We start from the raw sequence: 18714 nt of genomic DNA, 5'->3' as shown, positions 1-18714 counted from the left end.
TAATACATATAATAAAGGGATTACTTTGACTATATAAAAAAAATTTTAATGGCAAAACACCAGAGAAAGTTGGAAAAAAACTAGGAAAAATTATTTGCAACACAACAAAGGGTTAGAGAGAGTTTTCAAATCAACAAGGAAAAAAGCAAAGCCCTCAAGAGAAAATAGGGAGCAACACAAACTAGCAATTCACAAAAGGACATAGAAATGGCCAATAACGTGTGAAAAGTTATTTGATCTCACAATCAAAAAAAAATCAAAGAAAAATAATGCAATGATATTTCCCACCTTTTGGGAAAGTGTGACCAAACGTATCTGTCCATTGAGGGGTGGCAACCTGTGCGCACTATGGGTGAGGACATATAAACTGCGACGATTTCTCTGGCGAGCTATTTGGTGATGTGAATCAGAGCTGAAAATGCTGACCCAGCAGTGCCACTCAGGAATGTATCCCAAGGGGATAATCACACACCTTTGCAAAAGATATTATACACCTGATGTTCACTGCAGCTAACAACTACTGAACATGTCCACAGGCCATCTACTCTTCTAAACATCTTATACACATCGTCAGATAATCCACAGAAGGACCCCATGAGATATTACTATATCTGTGCGTTCTAGATGAAGAATTGCAACTTTGTTAAATAAATTATGTTATGCAATAAAACATTACCAGATGCTACTTAAAATCTTTTAGGTATTGACTGACATTGAAAGATATTCATAACCTGTTGAGTAAAAGGTAGGTTCAGAATAACATGTAAACTCCTGTGTGTATTTATGCTGAAAAAGATATCTGGAAGGATGGTCTTCAAAATATTAACAGCAGCTCTAAGTGGCAGGATTTATGGTGATGCTTTTTTCTATATTATAGTTTTTCTGGGTTGACTGAATTATTTCCCACCCCACTTGCAATTAGCAGGAATCATTTTTTAAAAATAAAACTATATAATTTATTTTTACTTTGGAAAAAAAAGGATATATGGAAGGGTGCTATAAGAAGTATTCATAGACCATATTGATTTGCTCTTCTGTTACTCTGGCTGAGAGTTACAGGCTGGGGCAGAGAACCCCGCCCCCCTCAGCCACACAACACGGGGGTCATCCTAACATCCTTATTCACGGATACACTGACCTTTCTAGAGCCACATTCGGAGTCTTCTCTTCATCACCTGTTGAACAGTGACTTCTAGTGACCCCAATGGTGGCCATTTAGTGCCGCCAGCAGGGGAGCCCTGGGCAGCAGGGAGTCACTGACTGGCATTTATAACCAAACTGGTTTTCTGGGACTCATTACGTTAGAATATAGGGGGACAGTTATAGTGCCTCCTCTGAAATATGTCCACCTTGACAGCTATTGACTACAAGACTCATCCACGCATTTTCTGCCTCTCATTTTAAAGCCTAAGGGCCACACCATTTTAGGGACCACGAACTAAAATATGGCCATTTCTGTGGTCATGTGGCTAGTCCCTAAAACCCAACATTCTTCACAGAAATAACTGTCTTCATATCCAATTAAACCAGAGGCCTAATTAAATTACTGTTACTATAGCTTGGAGAACTTGAAGTTGGTCCCAAGAGTCACTGTAGCTTGGAAAAAAACTCAGTAATGAGAAACTTCACCTATCTTTAGTTACACTCCTGATCGAAAGTAAAATACTGGAAGAACTGCTGGGGGCACACCCGAGCTGGGTCAGTTTCACGCAGCAGACCCCAATTTAAAAGGCACATGTAGTACAGCAAAAGAAACCATCAACAATATTAAAAGGGAACCCACTGAATGGGAGAACATACTGCCAAGAAAACATCTGACAAGGGGTTAATATCCAAAATATATAAAGAACGTCTACAAAAAAATCCAATTAAAAAAATGGGCAAAGGAACTAAGCAGGCACTTCTCCAAAAACGACATACAGATGGCCAATAGCCATAAGAAAAGATGCTCAGCATTACTAATCATTGGAGAAATGCAAATTAAAACCACAGTGAGATATCACCCCACGCCTCTCCTGTTGGAGTGGCTATTATCAACAAATCAATAAACAACAAATGGAGATATTGTGGAGAAAAGGGATCCCTCATGCACTGTTACTGGGAATGCAGACTGGTACAGCCACTGTGGCAAATAGTATGGAGTTTCCTCAGAAAATTAAAAAAGGAACTGCCTTATGATCCAGTGATTCTGGGAATGTACCCTAAAAAACTCAAAACACTAATCTGCAAGAATATACGTACTCCTATGTTCCCTGCAATAGGAGTTATTTACAATAGCCAAGATATGGAAACAGTGCAAGTGCCCATCAGTGGATGAGTGGATAAAAAAGCATGGTACAGCAACACAATGGAAAACTACTTGACTGTAAAAAAAAAAGAAGGAACTCTTACCTTTTATGAGTTAGACTTACTTTTTATGAGCATGGATGGACTTGGAGAATATTGTGCTAAGTGAAATAAGCCAGTCGTAGAAAGACAAATACCATATGATCTTGCTTATATGTGGAATCTAATGAACAAAATAATTTAACAAACAAAATAGAAACAGAAGCATAGATACACAGAACAGACTGACAGCTGTCAGAAGGATAGGGGTTTGGGGGGCTGAGTGAAAAAAGGTGAGGGCTCCTGGGCATGGACAACAGTGTGGTGACTGCGGGGGCTGGGGTGTAAGGGGGATAAGTGGTGATGGAAAAATACAATAAAAGCAGATTTAAAAAGAAAAGAGCTGAAGGGATTAAGCAAACATAATATATAAACCACATAGACACAGACAACAGTAAGGTGACTGACAGAGGAAAGGGGGAGGGAGGGAGGGAGAAGAGGGCCAAGGGGGATAAATGGGGACAGAAAGGGATCTGGGGTGATGGGCACACAGTGCAGTTTGTAGATGATGTTTTGTTGAGTGGCATACTTGAAACCTGTATGACTTTGTTCACCCCAATGTCACACAAAAAAACTCAGTAAAAAAATAAAAGCACATATAGACGACCCAACCATCTTGCCATCAGGAACAAGCTCTCCGGCGAGTAAACAAGGGAGTGAATTCAGTGACAGCATCCTTCACACACACTCCTGCTTTCAACAAATAAATGGGGCAGGGGTGCCTACCATGTGCCGGACCCTACTTAGGGTGCTGGGGAAACAGCAGTGACCATACATGTTCTATGCTCATGGAGCTTTAAACATGCTTCTTACAGAAGTCTAAAAACTAAGGTTAAACATGCTAGACATTTAATCTACACAAGACAGCCTGTCCCAGTGAAAATAAAGCTAGTTAGTTATAACTAGCAATAACTAACCAGTTAGTTAATTAAAGCCTGTGCAATAACTAATTGGTTGGGGAAGTAGGGACAAATCATTCTCTCTCTTGGGAATCCATTTCCCCAGTAGTAAAACTGAATTACTGGAATAACACGAATCAAATGAAATAACATCCAAAGGCAGGGCACTGGTGATCCCACAAAGAATGGGAATGTAAGATTTAGGCTCCCCAACCCCAACAGGGAACACGAGGGGAGACAGGATACTGTGATGTGCAAAAGAGGCCTGGAAGAGGGCCTGGGTGATGCTCTTGCAGGCAGAAGAAAGTCTTACCAGAATGCCCTTCTGTGAAGTATGGTACTGCTAGGGCCATACAAACAGGAGCCAAAAATAAGATCACAAATGTTCCAGTTCTCAGGAAGACTATTCTTAGAAATGAAAAGGCTAAACATAATCTTATACAAGTTTTCAAACCTATTCAACTATTCAGACTTGTCTGCAAGGCAGGATGATACAGAGGCGAGAGCTGGGCTAATAGTCAACCTGAATTTTTTTCAGCTGTGCCTAAGGCCTTGTGAACTTGAGCAGCTCAACCTGACCTCACAACCAAGGCAAGGGGAGGCTGGAATGACATTTCTAGTCACTATAAGCTTTAAAATTCTATGACTCATCATCAACTTAACCTCTCAGTTTGCTTTTCCACTGCTCTTTTCATTAAAAGAAAAAAAAGCAAGCAAGCAAACAAACAAACCCCATCTCCCTGCTGGACAATATGCTAGTGTTAAAAGCAGAAGGCAGCAGCAACCTCCAGCATCTGAGAGACCTCAACAACCTGCACACCCACTGAGGGACAGGGAAGGAGACCTCTGATGCCACCATCCACGCAGTAAGAATCACGCACTTGACCTCTAAGAGAAACTTGCCGACCATCACTCTAAATCAGTTTGCTAAGGTTGTTACAAATGCATAAATTTAGTAATCTGCTTTCTTAGCTTATAGAAGAAGCTAATCAAATCTGGGGACATCGTATCTAGAGACAGAGGTAGCAACAAAAGGAACAGGATATTGCAAAGGGGCCATATCATTTTTGCAACAACAACAACAACAAATAAACTTCACCAAGAAGACAGTGGCACTAGGCTTATAAACCTGGGCTGCTGGAAATGGGAGAAAGTAGCCTTACAGATCTCAAAAGCCCTTGAGGGCATTAGTGCCATTAGTGTGAGAGGTGGTATCTCATAATGTAATCTCGATGATCAGGGTCATATGGTAGACTAAAAAGGCAGAGAAGTATTTTAGAAAAATTTCTATTAAAACAACAAAACCTTTGGCACTTAAAAGGGTAGGTTTAGTTTTTTAAACATTCACTTTCACAGGATAATTCATTCATTTCAAATCATGGCCAATAAATGAGCTAAACTGCAAAACTGTTAGCATTTAATCTATACATCTTAGTTCCATTTCAGAGAAAAGGAAGTGATGAAAGGGTGTGCTCCAGTCACCAGCTGACTGAACCAAAAAGGCTCAGTGCTCACCCCCTGGCTGGGGACTAACCCCTCACTCCCTCCCCACCAGGCTGGCTTCCTCCAGATCTCTGGGCACACACCCATTGCTCTCTAGCCCCAGGCCATTGAACTTGCTGTTCTCTCTGCCTGGGACACTCCTACAGGCAAAAATTCTATTCATCTTCAAGTAGCAGTTTAAATAATTTCTCAGCAAGTCCTTCCTAATGTCCCAGACTTTAAAAACCTCCTTCAATTACTCTCCTGTAGTTACTTTTTTCTTCTTGGTACCTATCATATTGATAATTACATATTTGTGTAATGTCTATTTTCTCTCCAGGGATCTTGTCTGCTGTGTTCCACATCAGTTACCAGGACCAGAAGCCAGTACAATGCCCACCATGTGGTAGGTGCTCAGTAACCAAATGTTGAATCAAAGACAAGTAATAATAATACTGAACCTTTCCTGGGCACTTATGACGTGTAAGGCATCACCACTACTTTAGAGATGAACAGGCAGGCTCTGAGAGGTTGAGGAATTCGCCCCAAGTCATACAGCTGGTAAGTAGCAGAGCAAAGATTCAAACTCAGGTCTGTCTGACTCCAGGCTGGGTACCCTTTCTCCAGCATTGTGAGAGTCAAGAGCAGGGAAGGACTCCTAAAACAAGCATGGCCTGTACCTTTAAGGAGTTTATAATGTGCGGAATAAACATTTAATAAATGAAAGTGAATACAAGATAGAATACCATAGTAAATGCTGGATTACATGGCGTAGTTAAATGTTGTAGGAGAGAAGAGGAAAGCAAACAAACCAGCTAGAGGGGCAGCAGGAACATCCTCAGTACAAAATGGAAAAGCAACCCAGCACCTGGTGAACAAAAGGGATTGCTGACAAGGTCACTTTACCTGGAACAGAGGATTAACACAGGCCAGGAAGTGTTAAAACAATAAAGAGCTAAGCACACAATAAAAATAATTAGGTTAACATTCTGGTGCTCTATGCTACTACCAAGCACAGTTCTTGAGATGCACCTATCACATCTCATTAATATTTCTTACAACTTCACAGAGGTCAATGAGGGCAAAGTTAGCTGTGTGCTCAGTTAATGAGCAAGGGTGCAATCAGCAAGGTGCTATTTCAGAGCTGTCAGTGCAAAGCCACAGTCACGAACTCCAATAAACTAAAGCTTAATGAAGAAGAGAAATAGTTATTACATTATAAGTAGTCCTCTTTTTATCATTGTTAAGTTCTTTAAAACTACAGGTAAAATAACTTTACATACTTGAAACAGTCATAACCAGAGGACCAGGTACCTGATGATGTGGGATTAGTATTTTCTCCATCTCCCAAAGCTTCAAGAAAGACACTTTGGGTAGATTATCTCTCCCCTTTACTGTACCCCCTTTTCTTAACCCTGAATCCAAAGACATGAGTAGTATATAGTTCTTAATCCATATTTGGTTCCTATCAATGTCCATAACTATGGACTGTTCTATGGACATAACTATGTCCATGGTTATGGACTATTCTATGTCCATAACTATGGACATAACTATTCTCTAGGAATATTATAACTAATAAAAAACTTCAAGCACATACACAAATTTTTGATCATCTAATTGGTAATGCATTGGAAGCTTTATGGGGATAACCATTGTATGATACCCTCTACAACAGATGAATATGCATGACATCCGCACTGTCTCATTTAATCTTCACACTGACCCCAGGAGACAGGTGTTAGTATACCCATTTTATTGATGAAAAACTAAGGTTCACTGAGATTGATCTGTCTGTTGTCACCACGGACGTGTGAATGCAGCCCCGATCTGAGACCACGTTCCCTCCTAACCACTGCCTCCAAGAACTATCGTTGTATTAACAAGCTAAAATTTTAATGTAATCATGAAGATTTAAAAAAGAACACATACGCTTCTTACATTTCTGCCAATCTTGACTCACTCTCATTCCTGCCACCCCCGCCCAAGCCTGTCACCCAACCCTGCCAAGTGATAAAACCAAATACATTCATGTCTCATCTGTGCCCTTTTATGCACATGTTCCTCTGGAGTTGGTATTTACCAGGATGATTTGGCTGACAATTGGGTCCTGTGGACGCAGTAACAGATCGATAGGCTTATTAAGAAATGACATTAATTAAAGGTATGTGGTACTTCAGGGTTTTTGAAACATTTCTCTTCAACATTTCATGATAATGCACCATTTCACGTGATGGGGACTAGAGGCTCAGAAATGCTACTTGACTCTGCGGCAGGTACCATGACCTTTAAGGAGCAGAGAATTCATAAGTATGTGAGTTATACAGGGGGTCTGTGATTCTGCCTTCTCCCTAAAGCGAACACACTTGAGTTAAAACACATCTATGGCACACTTCCCAGCAGAGGAGTGCCACAGTGGGACCTGTGCTCTACCCCCAGCTCTTGGCACATAAGCAAGTCACTTAGGATTATCAGTAAGCAGCTAATCAGCCTATCAATCCATGATTCAAACTATTGCACACATTGTCGGCAAGAGTTCAAACTTATCCTTATTCACAGATGTGCAGAAAAGAAAGTCTGTTGATGGGCTTCACTGTCTTATCGCTCCTTCAATAAAATCCAGGAGCCCAGGAGTGTTCCTGGGAACCCTTGGCACTTTAAGTGTAAAAGATGGCCTACCCTGCCTCTCTCCTGCTGCCCTGTTGGACACACTCCTCCAGGACTACAGCGATGGTCAATTCTAGAAAGATAACTCTTTTTGGCTTCCCATCTCCACCTTTGGTTTCTTCAGCTCTAGCCTCATGTCTGGCACTATCTGTTAAAACATCTTCCCCAGGATATCCTAATACCAAACTGCCCACCTATACCCACTTTTCTTTCCATCCCCCCAAAACAGGCTATCTTTTTTTTTAACTCTGTATGTTTTCCTGAAGCCTTAGTCATACTCATCAGCCACCTCTTCCCAACAGAAAGTTGCCACTGACCTTGCCTGAGCATGTCTTGTGTTTCCCTCCCTGTCTGCCTTTACCCATCTCCCTGAGAACCACCTCCACCCCTCGGTCCTCCCTTCGCCCGTGGCCCTCCCAGACAGCCACACTGTAGTGGTCATGCCTTCTTCACGAATTCTTCCAAACTCTCAGCAAGCAGTCCCTGAACACCTGAATCCTTCAGGCGGCATCAGTGCGATGCCTTATCTTGAACTGTGCAGACCTGGACTCCACTGTAGTTAGTTTACTGTGCATAGTTCAGTAGCTGCTTCAGTTAATGATACCTACTTTATTTATTTATGTATTTATTTATTTTAATCCTCACCCAAGGATGTTTACTGATTTGAGAGAGAGAGAAAAAAAAAATATCAATTGGTTGCCTCCTGTACGGGTCCTGACTGGGGATCGAACCAGCAACCTTTGGGTTAGAGCGGGACACACTCTAACCAACTGAGCCACCTGCCCAGGGCAAATGATATCTACGTTAAATGAGTGAAAATACTTTACATTTAACAAAAACATTTTGTTAAAGCTTCTCATTTGCCTCTCCAAATAATCCTAAAACTGCTTCTCTAGTTTAAAAAACAAAAACAATGAAGACTCACGGCCACAAAGCTGTGAAGCGGCAGAGCTGGGACCCCACCTGGTCTCTGAGACAGTCTCCTTGGAGTTCTGTGTGCCATGTGTCTAGGAGGCAAGTCCTTCTGACAAACAGCGGGTACCAGACAAACATCTGATGTGAGCTATCTTGTCAGGAAAGTACTAAGGTTAATTAAAATTTTCCTTCCCTGTTCAATTCTTCGTGGTCCTTCAAGGTCATCTTACTGTTGAACCAGACTTGGCTCAAGTACAATATTAGCACTTAGTTTTTCAGAACATACAGGAAGAACAAAGCTCTTAACAAAAACAAATGTAACAGAAATGGTGCTCATAAGCCCTAAAAGGAAAAGAATATATATTTTCTTCCGATGAAAATAAATCAAGCCAGTGAATCACATGTACGTTCTGACTAGCACAGGGCTGAGCATACCAATGGTAAGCTGACCATCTACTTTCAAATACACAAGCAGTCAGGACCACACACACAAAAAAAAGTGCCCCATTTTGACAGAATGCTTGTAGAAAAGGAGGAAAAAAACAAATTTACTGCTATATATCTACTGGTTTGTTGTGTTTTGTTTTGCTTTGTTTTGGGCTATCCAAACTAGTAGCTTTGATTGGCATTAGATTTTTCAGCTGACAAGAAACAACAAAGTATTACCCAAAAAACCAAAAAGTCAAATGCCTTCATAATGATACATATATTAAAAAATACTCTTGCTATCTTTAAGAACACTGGTATTTCACTGAAGCAAGCTCTGGAGGTGGTAACAAATTACCCCCAGATGTGAAATTCAGGCTATGGTCAAGTTCAGCTGGCAAGCAGAACAGCCCCAATTTGCTTCTAAATTTGGAATCAACCAATAAACACTTGTGATCGCAACCTCTGGCCTCCTTATGAATCACAGAATTATTTTAGACATTTTAAATCTAGTCTAAAACTTCCCATGTTGTTGATGAGGAACTGAGGGCCAGATATTGAAATGCAAAACAGAAAATAAATTACATTCACAGAAAACTTTCTCAGCAAAACACCACAGGCTCTGAATTGAAGGTTTTGTTTTTACTATGGTTTCCTGAGGCTGGAGTTGAAGGTAGAGAGGGGAAAATAGCCTTAAATCAAACCAAACAAAACCAGCATTCACCCAACAACCTCCACAGGTTTGAAGGGTCTGTCACGAAGCATCATTCAACCCAGCTAGCTCAAAGCCACATAGCACTAGTGCCACTTTGATCGTGGTCACCGTTATGACGACAATAAGAAATCTGCCTAGAACTGACTTGAGACTGAGCAGCTTGTTCCCTAAGCCCCATTAGTCCTCAAAACTACCACCTACATACAGATCTGTGAGGCCAGGAGCAGCAGGAAGAACAAGTTTTTACCAACTTAAAAAAAAAAAGTGAAATATGCAATAGAAACACTAGTTACAAAGGAACAAAAAAGGAACTGAAAATTCCTAGAAATTTACAAATACAGTATCTATGTCATAATATTTTTGGAAGCACTGCCACACAGCCCTTTGTGAGAAAAGCTGTATTTTTAAATACATGCCAAAGTTGATCATTCTAGTCTGCCTTAATATTAGCTTCTAATCATATAAACCAGCTGAGTGTCATCTCTCCAGCCACCGAACTCAGTCCACTTTCTGTAAAGACAGAACTTGCAGGGTAGGGTGGGTAGGAGGGGAAGGAGAAGAGGAAAAATTACCCTCCTGCTCTGACCACGACAGCTCAGTGTTAAGCACTGCCCTCTGTGTGAGGATCACCCAAGGGGAACAGGACACCTAGGGCAAAGTTGGGGAGCACAGTGTCGGCAGCCACCCACTGAGAATCCAAAGCTTGTTGGCAAGAGCTGACTGGAAATCGGCAGAGCAGAGAAGGAACTGTAAATAACCTCTGTGAACCTGACTTGCAAGATCAGATCAAAACAGCAGGATGGAGAGCCTAGCATTATTATTATCCTTACAAAAAGAAAAAAGGCATTAGTGAGTGGCCAGAAGAATAAGTCTTCTTCCAATTATTTCCACAGGCAGGAGAGTCAGTTTTCTAATTAAAAACCACTATGCACAGAACCAAATATTTGAGTCAGCAGAGAAGTCACCTAATTGTTACACTGCTTTCCCTTTGAGCCATTTGTCCCATTTGGCTAGCTCTCTCCTTTTACCCCAACCAAACCCCAGATGAAGACCAACCTTGGCCCAGATAAATATCCTTCATCAAATCTGCTGATATTTCCAGCTGAAATCCCCAATGCATTTCACTACCCCTTCTGGTCAAAGGTCTGGGCACTCTACTGCCAAGGAGTAGAATCAACCAGGACCAAGAAAGAGATCCTACAGAATTCCTCCTACTTGCTAACCCCAAAACAAATGAATGAAACAGGACTCAAGAGAAGATGAACTAGAGGGTGAGGCTAAGGGTGGGAGCACTAAGGAAGGTGACAGGAAGAAAGGCTGAACACTGGAATGAGTGAAGCAGTTAGAAAGTTCCAGGGAGTTACGAGCACTGACCTTAGGATTCCCAGGTGTGACACAGACACACAACAGCCAGAGCAGCAGCTCCCTGAAGCCTCCCTCTGCCCTGCCAGCCCCAGCAAACACAAACACATTCTTCTTGGACTGATACCCATTCCACACAGCGCTCTATGGGGCCTGTTTATTTAAGAAGCCAGATGCTTTGATGTTGGAGTACAAGTTGGGAAATAATGTGTAAAGAAGTAGTGACAGGAGCAGAGAGGGGACAGAAAATAAGCAACAGTTCCTGGCTTTATTAATCATAAGTTTTAAAAGTCACAAGGACATGGTCAAATGCTCTGAACGGAGGAATGAGAGGTAAGGAAATCATGTCAGCCACCAGTGTAACTCCAGACAAGGCATTTCATCTGTTTCTTGAAGACAAGAGTTTCATGCCTAACCTCAAAGGAGTGCTTACAGGAATAATGTTTTGAAGCAATCCAACTTAGCAACCAATATTAATCAACTCTTCCATGCTCGCTCAATTTCTCTCATGTACAAAGGTTTATATGGCATGAACACTCCAAACACTTAAAGGAAAAAATCAGCTAAAAGTGTGGCATGACAACAGTTTGGGGTTAAAGGCAAAAGGCAAGTTATTTATCAAGTGTAAGACAAGAGCTTTTATAAATACACACGCACACTTGTTGGATTTCATGAGTGAAGAAGCCTGAGTTATATAGATCACTAGGGCACAGGTCTCCTAAAACCAGAAGAATAAAAAAGCATCAGCACACTTTAGTTCTATTTCTGCCTTCTTAAAAAGCTTAATTAAACACCAATATATTTGAACAAGCCAAAAAAGCCACAGAAACAGGTCCAAGAGACTTGCTAAAACCTTCTGAGGCTTTTCATTCTCTAGCCCAAGTATCTTTTCTTTGGGTCTTGCCACCCCAGCATCTAATGTGTCTTGACCCTCTGGAGGGTAGTCACATCCATTGAATTAATGGGGCTTGACATGAACAACAAGTTATAACAAGTAAGAAGAGAACCAAGAACTTCTCATTTTTCTTGGGAAGTGAATTCTGTCATCTTGAAAAACAACTCTTGACACTTTCCCAGCAGTATGAAACTATTCAACATCTCTAATAAAAAGTGGTTCTGACATGCTGATATTTTTACTTTATTCTGTTTATAAAGGGCCTTAAAATACTACATCTCTCCAGTACAGTTCAGGGTGATTATTATGACTGTTACAAGTACGGAATTGAAAAGCGGAACAGACTACGACATGACAACTCCTGGTGAAGGAGGTGCAACTCTAGGAACCGCTTCGCTTGCCCACTGCAAGGTGGAGATTATTCATAGCGGCTCCGCTTTTACCACATATGCATGTTTGTTGTGGATCCTTCTGTCTGGTTTCGGGAATTGTAACTCTACCTCCTGTGGCTAAGGATGAGCACCGCAGGAGACAAAGCTTGTCTCTGGTAGCAAATCCTGCCTCAGTTTCCTCCCTGCCCCCAAAGCATGGTCGGATGGTCAGAGAGATGGTCAGAGGGAGGTGAGATCCCTCAGAAGAGGGGCAACCTAGGCCAGATATGATCACTTAGGAGGCCTTCATGGAAGGACTCGGGGGCCTGCAACAAAGAGCAATGGACTCTCACCACTCCCCCCCTGCTTTGAGATAGCCCGAGTCCCCACGTCCTCTGGGAGAAGCTGCCTGGCTCTAATCCCCTTAAGCCTGAATACCTGATGGGGAGGGGTGTGGTTCCTTGCCTTGCTAGACTGTGTTCTAGGGAGAAATCTGGCATCACAAAGACTTCCTGATAAACCTGTGAAATCTGCTCTGCTAAGAGTGCTTTCATTCATATGTTAAGGGTTCAAGCAGGAAACCCTACAACTCTCTTCCTGACAGACTGACTCAGACTAAGCCCTCAGATTTCTTTGAAATGTTATCTACTGTTTGATTCTTGCCGCCTGTATTCCTGTGTATTACAACCCAATAAAAGCACTCGGAGGAAGGGGCTCAACGCCTTTTTCCCCCTGAGAAACTGGCCACTGCTCAAGGCCTTTTTCCTCTGGGAAACTGGCCACCTCTCCTTCCTAAGCAGATCATGTCTCAGTCATGTTTACTCTCATCCGTGGCACACAGGGGGACTTGTGAGGAAAGTCGCCCCCACATCTGGCACCATAACAGGGACCTGAACAGATTCGGGACCTCCTTCCATCCAGAGGCTACGAGCCATTGCCACGGACGCACGCCTAAGAGAGACAGAAATCAACGCTTCATCCCGGAGGGATCAGGGGTATCTGTGGGTAAGGCCCCCAGGCGTGTTAGAAATAGGTGAAAAGTTACTTTTTCAGTCATGCTTACTCTCATCCGTGGCACACGGGGGGGCTTTCGAGGAAAGTTGCCCCCACACACATTCCAATAAGGATGGGATACTGAATGAGAGACTGTGATTGATTAACGAATGCAAAAGTAGCAATTTAAAATTAGGTCACTGGAAGGAGATTTAAAAAAAAAAAGCTGAAGAAAATCACTGGATAGAGTAGTGAAATAAAATGAAAGAAACAGGAAGTTTCTTTATATGACAGAGTTCAAAGAATAAGGTTTCGGATCTGCTCTTGATTTGGCCTAAGAACCCCCCAAGCCAGTTTTATCAACCTTTTGCTAGAGAAATCATGGTATTACCAATAACAGCAATTCAGACTAACCAGAGAGGACTTGGAGTAAAGGAATGAATCCAAAAATAGCAGCAGATCCTGTAGACCAGGAAGAGAAGAATCTCACATATGGGATAAGAATGCTGTGTCCAGCTGGCTCAAGGAAGGAAGTGGTCCCATCATAAAGTACACATCTGTGTTGTAAAAGGCTTTTGCAACTCCACTGCAAGGTGGAGCTCTACATGATTTGTCCCCCCTCATCAAACAGGTAGACTTCCCAGTATTCATTCTATCCCATATGCACCCAACCTGCCCCACCTGTCAGCACTAGCTTGGCCACCTTTCTGCAGCTGCTGCTTGGATTGCATTAATCTGACTTATCCTTGACTGCTTCCACTTTCACTGAAACGCCCTAGGTCCCCGGTCTGAGAACTTTGCAGAGGTAACAAGAGTAGTCCAGGCAAAGGGAGAAGGTTCAAGGGGAAACTGAGATTCAGCGGATATGAATGTGGCTGTACAAAGACAAATACAGTTAACCACTCATCTCTGACCTCATGTGCGCCTCTATGCAAGAGAAAGGGATATGACAGAGAAAATACATCAAATAGAAAATACCTTATGCAAATGTGGGTAGCAACAATTAACTTGTTATTTCTAGGGAAAAAAATGAGGAAGATGCCCAAGTTGCAGCGGAACAAGCAGCCAGGACATTCTAACAATTGGCTTCGTCAATCCAGTGGGGCACAAGGGTTGAGCTGCTTGTCTCTCTGGGTAGAGAACTGCCTCAATTGCAAAAGTTTTTCACCAGGACCTAGCTCAACGCAGAAGTCTGCAGCGTTTTTCTTAGGGCTGGAAACCTTGTTACAAGGCATAAACTTCCTGGTCAGAGTCCAATGCCACCACAAAAGGTCAAATTGAAGCGAGAGACACATACACTGTTTTAAAGAGAGATGACATATATACTGTCATCCCCTCTCCAGGCTTGTTCTTTTACCTATGCAAACAAACTCAGTAACCTAACAATTGCTGTCAGATTTCTGAACACCCCCTGCCCTCCTTGAAAGTACTGACCCAGAGGACACACCTTGGCTTCTGCGCAACCCAACTTCTGCAAGCACTTCGGAGGTCACTATTCCTCCACCATCCCGGGGAGGCACAGCACTACTGGGTCCTGATTATTTATACGGACGGAAAACGACACTCAGGAGATTTTGACAACTCGAAAAAAAAGAATGCCGTGAAAGGCTCAACCAGCCTCTCCTGTGACGAAACACAGCCGCGCGAGCCTCGGCGTCCCGGGGCCCCTCCCGGGCGGGACCCCACCCGCCCGTCCGCCGCAGCTTGCGGGCGGCGGCCCGGGGGTGCGAGCGGCGAGTGGCTTGGGTCCCCTCCGCAGAAACACCAGGCGCGGGTGGGGCGGCACCTCCCATTCCCGGTGTCGCTCAGGCCTGGCGCCCGCTCACCTGGTGCGTGTTGTTGACCAGCCTTGCGACAAAGTCCGGTATCCGGCCGCAGTCTTCGTCCTCGCCAGGCGCGCTACGGCGCCAACGGCCGCGGAGAAAAGGGCCCCCGGGCGCGGCTGCGCGCAGCCCCCAGCTCACCCCGATGGGGCCGGCCCAGCGCGACAGCGGCGCAGCGGGCGGCGGCGGTGCGTCCAGCCAGTCCTGGCAGAGCGCGGCCCGCGGCAGCAGCAGGAGAACGAAGAGGAGGAGGAGGCCGAGGCCGTGGGGCCAGCGCGAGACACAGTACACAGCTGCTCTGGGACGCTCCATCGCCACCGAATGCCGACGCCGCCGACACCTGCCGCCCGGCGCCCGCCCACCCCCGCCGGCGCCGCGCCACACCCCCAGCCCGAACGGCGCTCCTTGGACACGCGCAGCCGGGCCTCTCCGCCCCATAGGCCAGCTGCTTGTCCTTCTTCCCCGGCGCGCTCCTCATTGGCTCGCGTCGCTTCTGGCTTCGGGGGTCCTGTATTCGGTTGCCAAGATGCGGGACTGATTGGCTGGAACGTGGTAAAGACCGCTGAGGTCATCCCCGCCTCGCTCGCGTCTCTGGGGCCGGACTTCCAGAGTTGGTAGGACCGTCACCGCTACCCGCGAAGCTCGCAACTCAGTGGTGCTGGACCCCTCGCGGCTCCCTCGGGCACCTTCGAGTTGGGCTGGGTTAGTCGCCTCCTCTCCCCCGGAGACACCCCCAAAATTCTTTGGGTTGTGGCAGCTCCAGGAAAATCTCCCCAGGGAATCCCTGAGCTAGCTCATCTGGAAAATGGGGCTTGGTCATGAACCGGTGCTTCAGGTTTTAAGCCCCGCGCACTGGGGCGTCCATTGTCTACTGAAACAGACGCCTTGCTGCCAAGAAGGTGAATGCGAATTGTGTGGGCTAAAGCCTACGGAGAAGATAGAATCTGGGCGTTCATGAGTCATGCGAGCTTCAAGTTCCTCCACCACGTACGGCCTCACTCACCTTCCTCTTCTGCAAGGAGTTAGGCGAAAGGTGGGATTGTTTATTGGTTTTCCTGGAGGTAGAAAGTAGTTTAGACAATAGGGGCAGGTCAAAGTGGACCCAGACGATTGCCCAATGCCTACTTCAGACGATCATTTCAGATGCGTATTATCTCTGCCAAAGTGCCTGAACCCCGCAGTGTTCATTTGCATAAGGTTGGTTTTTCAGTGTATGTCTCCTAAATTAGCACCCCGCCCACAAAAACGTAAAACAAAACCCTACGCTGTTCCCTGTACCGCAGAAACTTCACCCATAACTTCTAGAACATGCAGCCCAGGTAAAAACCAGTTCCGGATCTTAACCTTAATTGATTCTGCCCCTTCAGAATGCTAGTTGTTTAGTCCAAAAGGCAGCAAATACAAAGAAGCAAAGTATGCAAAACGTTACCCCCAGATAAGGAAAGTTACTAACAATTACTTTTAACTGTAAACTGGAGGTAAACCCACATGAAAATCTATTCACCGTAGAGCAAAATGGTGCACTGCACCCAACCCAGCGTTTACAGCAAAATCCTAGTCACGCTAATTTGCAAACAAAATGACTTACAAATTTACACTATCCCCCAGAACAACAATAGTAAGATGAGAGAAATGAAAAACATTTTTGAGTGGCATCTGAGTAGGATGAGAAAATCCCTTTATCTTCCAGGTTCTCGGTTGCTGAAATAACAAGGTAAATCTTGAAAGCTGGCGAACAATGTGTTCCTTTCCATCAATGACCATGTGTCAGATTATTTTAAAAATACAGATTATTTTTTAATCTATGCCAACTATAGAGTGGGTCACAAGACAGTCAGTTCCAGTAGCATGTGATTAGCTGGGGGGAGAGGAGGGGCTATACAGGAATATTTCTTTGTTTAGTGACACAAAGATGAAAGGTCTATTGTCTTACTGCCTGAAGATTACAAAAACAACTCAACAGTGCCATCTCCTGGAGAAACTACTAAATACACTTACACTTTTTAAGTCAGTATTACAACTGTTGAAATTATCAGTATGGTTCACTTTAGTTTTACAGAATGCATTGTTCCTCCCTCAAACGTTATCAGATGCTGGGGATGTGGTACCTTATATGGCACCAAGAAAATGACTGTTTCAGCCTAATGAGAGGCAGGCACTAAATACAAAAGTGATACTGTCAGGATCTCCTTTGTGAAACACTGCACATAAAATCTTATCTGACTTGTAGGACTAAAATTCATAAACCTGTCTTATTACTGAAGGCCATTATTTTCCCCCAAACTTTGTAGCAGAAAGATGAATAGAAAGCAGTCACATATCACAAAACCATTTCTTTTTCCTAGTAAGATCATTTCTCCGGTTCTTTCAAAATTGGACCCAAGAAACCTTGTAGAAAATTTTAAAATTCTACAAAAAAAGAGAGAAAACCACCAAAGTTCTCTTTCAAGAATGCTGTAATTTTATTCTTTCAAGAATTCTGAACTTACAATTGTACAAGGTATATCAAGTTTACTGTTTCGGCAGATGTCTGAGGCACAAATGCACCGTTCAGGCAGTGCGAGATGAGGCTATTCCTAATGGTTTTTCCTAACGTGATCCAGAGACAGCTCTCTCCTCTCTCTAAAGCAGCATGTTTTGTCCATGTCCATGTTAACCTACTCTGAGTTAAAGGGACTAGTATTCATTGCCTTATTTCTATGCTCTGGAAGCTTCATGGGCGCACAGACCAGATCTAGTATTTTCACAGTTCTGCCCCCAATGCCTAATGCATCACATGGCATACGATCAACCTGTTAAATTTGAATAAATGGAAGTTGAGACAGGATTTTTCAAAGGCATTTTCTAGTAAGATTTGGTAAAAGGTGAACATGAGAGAAACTAATCTGATGATCATCATTTTATATTTAATAACAGGGTTAAATCATTAAAAGTCTCCTGAACATTGGTGACAATATACTCTAGCTCCCTTACTTTCCTTACATGTATGTCTAGGGAAAATTCATTCCTTCCAAATATTTTGTCATAAGTTTCCAAATGTATATAAACACAAGTTGTTTTTTGCTGGAAATACAGTATGAGTTTAATAGTGCAAGTTCATTTCAAATCTCAATGTGAATTCCCTTTTTCTGAGTAGGTATCTAGGCTGCAAGGCACCTGGTGTTGTAAAATCAAGAGCTGACGATTTAAAACCAGAAAATCTGAGTTCAGTTCCCAACAGCTTCACTTTCTGTCCACAGTCACACAGCTTTGGATTCTTCATCTGTGAAGTATAACAATATCTACTTCATATGGCCATTTTCGGCTCCAATAAATTGCTTCTTTAAATCTTTTTTTTTATTAAATTTTATTTTTTTATTGATTATGCCATTACAGTTGTTCTATTCCCCCCTTCATTCCCCTCCACCCTAACCCCCCCATCCCCACCTTTACCCCCCTTTAGTTTATGACCACGTGCCTCAAGTTCTTTAGATTCTATATTTCCCATACTATTCTTGCCCCTCCATCTATTTTCTATCTACCATCTATGCTTATTTTCTGTACCTTCTCCCCCCTTCTCCTCCTCCCACTCCCCTGTTGCTAACCCTCCTTGAGATCTTCATTTCTATGTTTCCACTCCTGATCTAGCTGTCCTTTTAGTTGCTTTTGTTTTAGGTGTGGTTGTTAATAACTGTGAGTTTGTTGTCCTTTCACTGTTCATTTTTTAACTTCTTTTTCTTAGATAAGTCCCTTTAGCATTTCATATAATAAGGGCTTGGTGATGATGAACTCCTTGAATTTG

General features: G+C 43.3%; 1 protein-coding gene across 4 annotated transcripts in view; it reads right to left on the bottom strand.

Moving 5' to 3' along the window:
- The window catches only part of SORT1 (sortilin 1), a 63636-nt gene extending 48332 nt beyond the window's left edge, over positions 1–15304 (bottom strand). For all 4 annotated transcript variants that reach the window (XM_037152378.2, XM_037152380.2, XM_037152379.2 and 1 more), the window contains exon 1: positions 14937–15304. In XM_037152378.2, the coding sequence (XP_037008273.1) occupies positions 14937–15245 (309 nt within the window). In that variant the 5' untranslated portion in view covers positions 15246–15304. The remainder of the gene's footprint in view (positions 1–14936) is intronic.
- Between the last annotated feature and the right edge of the window lie 3410 nt (positions 15305–18714).

This window comes from Artibeus jamaicensis, unplaced genomic scaffold (assembly GCF_021234435.1).
Source record: "Artibeus jamaicensis isolate MK-2021 breed Jamaican fruit bat unplaced genomic scaffold, CSHL_Jam_final scaffold_1689, whole genome shotgun sequence".
NCBI classification, from domain to species: Eukaryota; Metazoa; Chordata; class Mammalia; order Chiroptera; family Phyllostomidae; genus Artibeus; species Artibeus jamaicensis.
This window is presented reverse-complemented; position numbering and strand designations above follow the sequence as displayed.